This window comes from Triticum dicoccoides, chromosome 1A (assembly GCF_002162155.2).
Source record: "Triticum dicoccoides isolate Atlit2015 ecotype Zavitan chromosome 1A, WEW_v2.0, whole genome shotgun sequence".
NCBI classification, from domain to species: domain Eukaryota; kingdom Viridiplantae; phylum Streptophyta; class Magnoliopsida; order Poales; family Poaceae; genus Triticum; species Triticum dicoccoides.
In genome coordinates this window covers 386,528,441-386,538,862 of record NC_041380.1, presented here as the reverse complement: position 1 = coordinate 386,538,862, position 10,422 = coordinate 386,528,441, and the positions used below count along the sequence as shown (strand labels likewise).

General features: G+C 51.4%; 1 protein-coding gene across 1 annotated transcript; it reads left to right on the top strand.

Annotated features, from left to right (window-relative positions):
* Window positions 1-7,052: 7,052 nt before the first annotated feature.
* On the top strand, window positions 7,053-9,315 carry LOC119275102 (flavin-containing monooxygenase FMO GS-OX-like 2). The gene is made up of 6 exons (XM_037555892.1): window positions 7,053-7,730; window positions 7,849-7,919; window positions 7,997-8,152; window positions 8,239-8,457; window positions 8,552-8,725; window positions 8,874-9,315. The coding sequence occupies exons 1-6, from the start codon at window positions 7,154-7,156 to the stop codon at window positions 9,036-9,038; spliced, it is 1,362 nt and encodes a 453-aa protein (XP_037411789.1). The 5' UTR covers window positions 7,053-7,153; the 3' UTR covers window positions 9,039-9,315.
* Window positions 9,316-10,422: the final 1,107 nt, after the last annotated feature.

Sequence of the window (10,422 nt, the reverse complement as noted above, 5' to 3'; positions counted from 1 at the left end):
TAAAGATGACCCTTGAGTCTATAGAACCCAAGGGAAAGAAAAGGCTAGGTGGCGAATGGTAAAACCAATGTTGGGCATTGCTGGAGGACTTTTATTCAAGGCGAACTGTCAAGGGGTTCCCATTATAACCCAACCGCGTAAGGAACGCCAAATCCGGGAACATAACACCGATATGAAGGAAACTAGGGTGGCAAGAGTGGGACGAAACACCAGACATAAGGCCGAGCCTTCCACCCTTTACCAAGTATATAGATGCATTAATTAAAATAAGAGATATTGTGATATCCCAACAAGTAAACATGTTCCTACAAGGAACAACATCTCCATGTTCCAACAAGGAACAAACTTCAATCTTCACCTGCACCTAACAACGCTATAAGAGGGACTGAGCAAAGCGGTAACATAGCCAAACAACGGTTTGCTAGGACAAGGTGGGCTAGAGGCTTGGCTAAACAATATGGGAGGCATGATAAGCAAGTGGTAGGTATCGCAGCATAGGCATAGCAAAAGAGCGAGCAACTAGCAAGCAAAGATAGAAGTGATTTCAAGGGTATGGTCATCTTGCCTGAAATCCCGCAAGGAAGAAGAACGAGTCCATGAAGAAGATAAACAGACGTAGTCGAACGGGTCCTCACAAACGCGATGTTATCGGAACCAACCCGAAGAAGCAACACCGGAAAGAAACACACAACATAGTAAACAACCACCACATAAACATGGCATGATGCACAACCAAGTATGATGCATGTCCGGTTTTATGAAGCATGGCATGGCAAAGTGCAACAAACAACACTACAAATTAAGTGGAGCCCAATATGCAACGAGTTGCATATTGAAGAAAACACCACATGACTTATTTAGTTCTCTCTCGTTTATGTACCCAACAAGATTAAATGTTGTTAGCATGGCAAGAGGTGAAGCACAACAAAACTACCTAACTAGGCAAGTTTAAATGAGGCCGGAAACAACGAACAACAATTCCGGTAAAACCCCATATGCATATTTTGATTTGGTACTGTTCTGCCCTAAACACAATTTTAGAGTTGTTAAACATGCAAAGTGAGCCATCATGATAATATAGGCATTTTTCTACCCCATTTACATATAAAGTTTATTAAATTCCGAGTTACGGTTATTTAGTTATGAAATAAATCATTTTAACATGGCATAGGAGCAAATTTAACCAAACAGCATTTTAAACATTTCAAACATGGATGAAAGTTGCATATTATTAAACTAGACAAAATTCTAAGCAACTTTCATATATAAACTGTTTTAATCCGATGCACGGTTTATAAGTTATTATATGCATGAAGTTTAGGGACCTATCTGCAAAACAGTGTTCTCTAAAAAAAATGTTCTATGTAAAAAAAACACGATACGGGCTGGATCTGGTGGGCTGGAGGAGCTGCTCACATCGGGCCCTTGAGGCCTTTGGCCCGCGGAGGCTGGCAGGCTTGGCGCGGGAGCTGGGCCGCAGGAGCTGGCGAAGTAAAAGCGCTGTTGGGCCTCGGTGCCATCGTGGCCCACGCGCGGGACGACGGAGTCAGCGGGCACGGGCGAGTGTTCTCCTGCTCGATTCTGAAGAACAGAGAGAGATATTCAGAGAAGCAGAACGGAAAGGGGAAGCAGAGAGAAGGCGAGGGCGACAGGCGCGCGACCTGCAGGACTCCGCTGTCGCGGCCGGGCATACGCGAGGAGGAGGCAGGAGTCGGGTCGAGGCAGGCCAAGGCGGACACTCCGGCGAGGAAGATGGCCGACGTGGGCTCTCAGGCATGGGGAGGCGATGAGGGAACTGACGGGGAGGCGCAGGCAAGGTGAGGTCCGGAGCTTGCACGTCGTCGAGGTGGTTGGTGCGGTCAACACGAGCGAGGCTTGGCGCTGGCGAAGCATGCGAGCAGAGGTGGGTCAAGGGACTTGGCGTGACGCGGCTGGAGATCCAGCGAGGCGGCCTCGGCGGGGACCGGTCGGAACGGGACTGGGACAGCGGTGGTGGAGCGGACAGCGGACCCGGCTTCGAGGCTCCAGATCCTGACGGGAGGGCGTTGGGGATGCAGTTCCCGGCCAAATTTGAGCGGCGGAGAGGCAGGGCATCCATGGAAGCTCCTACGCGCAACACAGAGAGGGAGGTCAGGGAGGAGGAGGGAAGGAGGGAGAAGGAAGGAGACAGGGTGGCGCGGGTCGGCCTGCTGGTCTTCGAGAGGAGCTCATCTCCCTGCGCCGACGAGGAGGTCGGGGAGGCTGCGGGGACAAAGGACGACGACAGCTCGGTCCTGCTGGCCGACGGCGCGAGGCTTGGTGCGGGACTGCTGCAGGAGGAGTCCGACGAGGCGTCCGTGCTCAGGCATGAGCAGAGGCGCATGGGAGGCTGCGAAGGCACGGGACTCTGGGCTTCGAGGGTGCTGTGCTCCGGCAAGGTAGTCGGCAGGGTCGGACGGAGTCGGGCGCGGCAGGATTGAGGAGGCAGGGGAGCACTCTCTCATGCGGTGGATCGATGGGGGAAGTGGGTGGCTGGATGGATTTGGATCGGGGAGGATGAGGCTGTTGATTGGCTCGCTGTTGATCCCGAGGGGAAAACGAAGAGGAGACAAGGTGGAGGTTTTTGCGGCGGCGGGGAGAAAATGATTGATGGGACTGCCTAGTCTAGGGTTTGGACTGATTTATATAGCAAGAGGATTTTTGGTTAGCGCTATTCGGTCCGTCCGATCCTAATCGGCCGGTCGAGAATAAATTGGATAGGGAGTCCAAATAAGAAAACAGAGATGTCTTCAGAATGTTTGAGGATGTTCCGGATCCACTGGTAATGATAGCCCGACTCGGGTCCGGGGCAGTTTCGGACGCACACACGAGGTTGCGAGGGGGGTCCATGGCTTTGCAGATAGGTAAGGCGATCAAACAACAGGGAAACGAAACCCGATTGGTCTGAGAAAAATCAACGGAGACAAGGGAGAACACGGCAACTACGAACGTATGCAAGCTTTGAAAACAAAGATGCAATGCGCATGATGCGATGATGAAATGCAACAAACAAATAAATAACAGAGCTAACACGCAAAACATGGAAGGCATCTGAAGCGTCGGTCTCGGGGCATTACAGCTAGGAAACTTAACCATCTTTGATCAACGAGCTAGTCAAGTAGAGGCATACTAGTGACACTCTGTTTGTCTATGTATTCACACATGTATTATGTTTCCAGTTAATACAATTATACCATGAATGATAAACATTTATCATGATATAAGGAAATAAATAATAACTTTATTATTGCGTCTAGGGAAAATTTCCTTCACATGATGCCCTCATGTCCGTATTTTATTTTTATCGACACCTCTATCTCTAAACATGTGGACATATTTTTCGATTTCGGCTTTCGCTTGAGGACAAGCGAGGTCTAAGCTTGGGGGAGTGATACGTCCATTTTGCATCAAGCTTTTATATTTATATTTATTGCATTATGGACTATTATTACACATTATGTCACAATACTTATGCCTATTCTCTCTTATTTTACAAGGTTTACACAAAGAGGGAGAATGCCGGCATCTGGGATTCTGGGCTGGAAAAGGAGCAAATATTAGAGACCTATTCTGCACAAATCCAAAACTACTGAAACTTCACGGAAGTTATTTCCAGAATATATAAAAAATACTGAGCGAAGAAAGTTCCAAAGGGGGGCCACACCCTGGCCATGAGGGTGGGGGGGGGGCACGCCCTACCCCCCTAGGCCCCCCCTACCTCATGGGCCCCCTGGTGGCCCTCCGATGCCCATCCTCTGCTATATGAGGTCTTTCGTCCGAGAAAAATCATAACGAAGCTTAAGGGACGAAACTCCGCCGCCACGAGGCGGAACCTTGGCGGAACCAATCTAGGGCTACAGCGGAGCTGTTCTGCCAGGAAAACTTCCCTCTGGGAGGGAGAAATCATCACCATCGTCATCACCAACGATCCTCTCATCGGGAGGGGGTCAATCTCCATCAACATCTTCACCAGCACCATCTCATCTCAAACCCTAGTTCATCTCTTGTACCCAATCTTTGTATCCAAACCTCAGATTGGTACCTGTGGGTTGCTAGTAGTGTTGATTACTCCTTGTAGTTGATGCTAGTTGGTTACTTAGCGGAAGATCATATGTTCAGATCCATTATGCATATTAATACCCCTCTGATTATGAACATGAATAAGCTTTGTGAGTAGTTACGTTTGTTCCTGAGGACATGGGAGAAGTCTTGCTATTAGTAGTCATGTGAATTTGGTATTCGTTCGATATTTTGGTGAGATGTATGTTGTCATCCCTCTAGTGGTGTCATGTGGACGTCGACTACATGACACTTCACCATTGTTTGGGCCTAGAGGGAGGCATTGGGAAGTAATAAGTAGATGATAGGTTGCTAGAGTGACAGAAGCTTAAACCCTAGTTTATGCGTTGCTTCGTAAGGGGCTGATTTGGATCCATATGTTTCATGCTATGGTTAGGTTTACCTTAATACTTCTGTTGTAGTTGTGGATGCTTGAAATAGGGGTTAATCATAAGTGGGGTGCTTGTCCAAGTAAGGACAATACCCAAGCACCGGTCCACCCACATATCAAATTATCAAAGTACCAAACGCGAATCATATGAACGTGATGAAAACTAGCTTGACGTAATTCTCATGTGTCCTCGGGAGCGTTTTCCTTCATATAAGAGTTTGTTCAGGCTTGTCCCTTGCTGCAAAAAGGATTGGGCCATCTTGCTGCACCTTATTTACTTTTATTACTTGCTACTCGTTACCAATTACCTTATCACAAAACTATCTGTTGCCGATAATTTTAGTGCTTGCAGAGAATACCTTGCTGAAAATAGCTTATCATTTCCTTCTGCTCCTCGTTGGGTTCGACACTCTTACTTATCGAAAGGACTACGATAGATCCCCTATACTTGTGGGTCATCACCTTGCAAGCAAAGTGACTAATGGGTTAGTTACGGGATGATGAATTATGGAACGAGTAAAGAGACTTGCCGGTAACGAGATTGAACTAGGTATTGAGATACCGACGATCGAATCTCGGGCAAGTAACATACCGATGACAAAGGGAACAATGTATATCGTTATGCGTTTTGACCGATAAAGATCTTAGTCGAATATGTGGGAGCCAATATGAACATCCAGGTTCCGCTATTGGTTATTGACCGGACACGCGTCTCAGTCATGTCTACATAGTTCTCAAACCCGTAGGGTCCGCACGCTTAACGTTCGGTGACGATCGGTATTATGAGTTTATGTGTTTTGATGTACCGAAGGTAGTTCGGAGTCCCGAATATGAGCACGGACATGACGAGGAGTCTCGAAATTGTTGAGACATAAAGATTGATATATTGAATGACTATATTCGGACACCGAATGAGTTCCGGAGGTCACCGGATAATTATCGAAGTGCCAGGGGGTTATCGAAACCCCAGGGGGATCTAATTGGCCAACATGGGCCTTGTGTGAGAGAGAGGAGGGGGCCTTAGGGCTGGCCGCCCGCCCCTTGGGAGTCCTAATTGGACAAGGAGGGGGGCGGCGCCCCCTCTTTCCCTCCCTTTCTCCCTATCCTTCCTCCCCCCTTCCTCCTCCTAGTTGGACTAGAAAAGGGGGAGTCCTACTCCTACTAGGAGGAGGACTCCTCCTCTCCTTGGCGCGCCACTAAGGGTCGGCTGGCCTCCCTCCTTGCTCCTTTATATACGGGGGCAGGGGGCACCCTATAACACACAAGTTGATAATTAATCCCTTAGCCATGTGCGGTGCCCCCTCCGCCATAATCCACCTCGGTCATATCGTCGTAGTGCTTAGGCGAAGCCCTGCGCCGGTAGCTTCATCATCACCGTCATCACGGAGTCGTGCTGACGAATCTCTCCCTCGACACTCAGCTGGATCAAGAGTTCGTTGGACGTCACCAAGCCGAACGTGTGCAGATCACAGAGGTGCCGTACTTTCGGTACTAGGATCGGTCGGATCGTGAAGACGTACGACTACATCAACCGCGTTGCCATAACGCTTCCGCTTACGGTCTACGAGGGTACGTGGACATCACTCTTCCCTTCTCGTTGATATGCATCACCATGATAGATCTTGCGTGTGCGTAGATTTTTTTTTTGAAATTACTGCGTTCCCCAACAGCACATCCACACCTCCTCCTCTCTGAGCCCGTCATGTACCTTTCCAAGCCCGTCCTCCTATAGCGGTGATGCCAATGTCGTGGTGATCCGCCCCAGTAGGCGGTGGCGGAGGGAATTCATCCTCCAGTGGATCTTGCCGCCGCCGCCCACACTCTCCGGGCACCTCGGCGTCCACGGCGGCCGGCTCCTCCGATAAGGAGGAGAACGTCCTCTCCTCCAGTGATGACGAGGACCAGAAGTCGCAGCAGCATCCGCGCCTCCTCGCGGAGGCGGCTCTGACAGAAGAAGAATTCGTCAGATAGATGGAAATCATGACGGAGGTCTCACTCTGTCAGATGGGCCCAGCGCCACGGTCGCCGGCGCGGGTCAAGAAGGAACCACCGTCCCCGCAGTGCTACCACGACGGGTCAAGGAGGAGCCCGCCTCCCCCGCAGTCGCGGCCTCGACATCCAAATTGTTGGACGCTGCGTCAAGGACGAGAGCGCGTCGTCACCGGCAAACAACCGGTACGCACGCATCAGCAGGCTCGCCTCGCCGCCCCGCCGCAATTACCGCCAGCCATCAAGGAGGAGCTGCCGCCGGCGATAAGGAAGGCGCGAACCGCATCCTTCATTGCCTCGGAGGCGATGGTGTGCATGGTCCCTCGGGCTCCAGGGCTGTTGTCTTCGAGGAGGAGCGCACGGCGCGGTAGCGTGCACAATACGACCGACGCAACACCGCTCGCCGCTCCTCGTTTGCAAGACCGACACGGCGCAGGAATGGGTCTGACCTGGACCTCGCCGTTGCGTGAGCCCTCGATCGCTCCGCCACCAGCGAGGCGGACACGAGGCGCAAATTTGCGGTCAGCGTTCGAGATGCCCTAAGTTGACAAACTTTGACTAAACCGTGACAAAAGCAACAACAGTCATGGCTCATGGCCTCGTGGCGTAACAAGCTCCATGGCAGAACACATCTGATCTGAAAGGACGCAGGACCTGTGCTGAACCTCCTCACCTACCGTCCTCCACGACCTCACCATGGACAGATCACTGCAGAGCTCACCAGCCCAGGAGGTGGACCGAATGCCCCCCGCGCGCGCGGTTGCCGTGGTGGGCGCAGGCGCGGCGGGGCTGGTGGCCGCACGCGAGCTGCTCCGCGAAGGCCACGCCGTCACGGTCTTCGAGCGTTCGGACCGCGTGGGCGGTACCTGGGCCTACGACCCGCGAGCCGACGAAACGGATCCGCTGGGCGCCGCCGTCCATGGCAGCCTGTACGCGTCGCTGCGCACGAACCTCCCGCGCGAGCTCATGGGCTTCTCAGGCCACGAGAGCCTCGTGGGCAGGGTCTTCGCCGGGGACCCGCGCACGTTCCCGGGCCACCAGGAGGTGCTCGCCTTCCTGCGCGCGTTCGCCGAGGAGTCCGGGGTCGCCCGGCGCGTCAGGCTACGCGCCGAGGTGGTGCGCGCGGCGCCACCCCTCGGTCGTGGCGGGGAAAGCGGTGAGAGGTGGAGCGTGGCGTGGCGGGGCGAGGACGGCGAGGTGGCCGTGGAGGCCTTCGACGCCGTCGTCGTCTGCAACGGGCACTGCACCGTGCCCCTCGTGCCCAAGCTCCCAGGTGAGTTCGGTGCCATTCGTTTCACGCCTTCAAAGGTCTTCTCACTTCAGAATTCAGATCAGCAAAACCAAAACTCAGCTGGTGTCAGATAAGAGCAATGTTCATTTCCGCGATGCAGGAATCGGCAAGTGGCGAGGAAAGCAAATGCACAGCCACAATTACCGCATTCCCGAGCCATTTCGAGATCAGGTACTACTACTTCACACTTCGCAGTAGAAGAAAATGCAGGTTCTCTGAAGAAATGGCTCCGACTAACGTCTCGTCAGATCGTTGTTGTGGTAGGATTAGGAGCCAGCGGAATCGACATCGCGAGAGAGATCTCACAGGTGACCAAGGAGGTGCACATCGCGTCAAGACAGAACGAACACAGGCTGGGGAAGATCTCAATCGACCCCTACCTGAATGTCTGGATGCACGCAGAGGTTCAGAAGAACTCTGAATTTTCCTTCCCCCATCAAACCTCTTTCCTTTCCAGTGGATCAACACGCGCTGGTTAAATGTCCATCAGGTGGATTGCATCCAAGAAGATGGCCAAGTGCGCTTCGCTGAGGGTGCAGCGGTGGCAGCAGACGTGATCCTCTACTGCACAGGGTACCGTTACCACTTCCCGTTCTTGGACCTGGACGAGCTCACCGTGGACGACGAGAACCGCGTCGGGCCTCTGTACAAGCACGTCTTCCCCCCGAAGTACGCGCCGAATCTCTCCTTCGTCGGACTGCCGGTCAAGGTACGACGGAAATCTCACACCATCACCGTGTTCAGACCTTCAGAGAGCACGGAGGGCGCTGATTGAGCCGATGGTGTGCTTGTTTTGAGAGCAGACCATCCTCTTCCAGTCGTTCGAACTGGAGGCCAAGTGGGTGGCGCGCGTGCTGTCCGGGAGAGCGGCTCTGCCGAGCGAGGAGGGCATGCTGGACGCTGTGCGGGAGCACTACCGGCGGATGGAGGAGAGCGGGAGGCCCCGGCGCCACACGCACGCCCTCATGCCTGAATGGGTCAGTAGCGGCTTCTGAATTCTTGTGGTGTTTGCCTCGGACAGTTGTGAAAACATTATCTGCTAATAGAATGGGGAGAGCTCCTAAGGGGATCTTGTTAGGGACTGATGATGTCTGATGGGGTCGTGCTTGGTGTTGCCGGCGGCAGGTGGAGTACATGGACTGGCTGGCGGAGCAGGTCGGCGAGCGGCGGCTGGAGGCGCGGAGGCGGGACATATACGAGAGAGCCCTCCAGCGCGTCTGGTCTCTGGACGGGGGATACCGTGACAGCTGCGAAGATGAAGAAAAGGGCAGTGGCGACAGTAAAGTTTAGGATGTGTCTCTGCATGATTATCTTAACAACTGTACTAGTATTATTAAGCAAAGTGAAGTTTTTATTTTGAGAGAAAGCAAAGTGGAGTTGGGTGAATAAGTTGGGAGTATCCTTAATTCTAGGACCCTAGTACTGGGCGATCAATCGCTGGGGGAGCTCCCATCTGCCCATTCCTTTCCCGGGAGTAGAATGCGTGAGAACTATATATGTCTTGTATGATTTCGGGTGAACAGTAAAATATAATAAAATTAAAAAAAATCAAATAATCATGTATCTTTTTGCGACAAAGATTGAGAAATTTTCTAACAGCTTTAAAATTTTCATCATGAAATCATATCCGTGGAACTCATGGCAAAGAAAAACCAGTGCTCCAAAACGCTTGTGAACGTAGTATTTTCAAAACATCGATTTATTTTCTGCCACATCTTCTAGGAATGTGATTCCATAATAATTTTTTGCAAGCTCTTAGAACATATGTCAATGTTTGTAAAAAAATAGTTTTTTTATTTGACTGTTCATCCCGAGCTCATTTGAGCTCAGGCTGAGAAACTCCGTGTCTGACAATAACTATCGTCTCGCTGAAGCTTTTCCCAAAAGGCTACAGTACTGGACGGCCCCTTCGTTTGCTCGCAGGATGCGCTCGCTACGTTCGGTGCGTTTGCTTTGGGTTTTTTTCTCTTTTTCTGTCGGTTTTCTCCATTTCTTCAGGTTTCTCAGGTTTTCTATTTTTCCTTTGGTTCTATTTTCTTTCACCTGTTTTCTTCGTTTTTACCGGGTTTACTAGTTTTTCTTCTTCCTTTTCCTTTTTTCTTCAGTTTTATTGTTTCTTTCCTCGGGGTTGTCCGTTTTCTTTGTTTCTTTTCTTTTATGCACTGGTTTTTATCCAGTTTTATGTTTTCTTTTTTCTTTGCCTTTCTTTTGTTCTTTCTTCGCCTTTTTTCTTTTTCCTTCGTTATACTTTGGTTACCTTTGGTTTTTTATTTTTCGTTACTTTTTTTATGGTTATTTGTCGCTTTTCATCATTTTCCCTTTTTATTCAACACATATCTATTTTTTCGCGGCGATGACGGCAGCAGCGGTGTCCTCGGCGACCTTCTTGTCGGTCTCGAGCTTCTCGGCGGCGGCACGTTCGGCGTCGGTGGATATGGTGATGATGAGGGCGACGCAGACGTAGAGGAAGTAGACGAACAGCGAGCAGTCGCGTAGTCGCTTCCCAAAAACCTATTCACTCCTCTCCCGTACAGGAACCGAAGGGAAGGGGTTTCGCAGACCTGCTCTCCCGTCGACTCCGTTAGTGACTGGCAAAAATAAGCGCGTAGGTGTGAGCTTGGCTCGGCTCATTCCAGCAACCCGTGGAGCGGCGCGGCGCGCCGTGCCAAGGCAG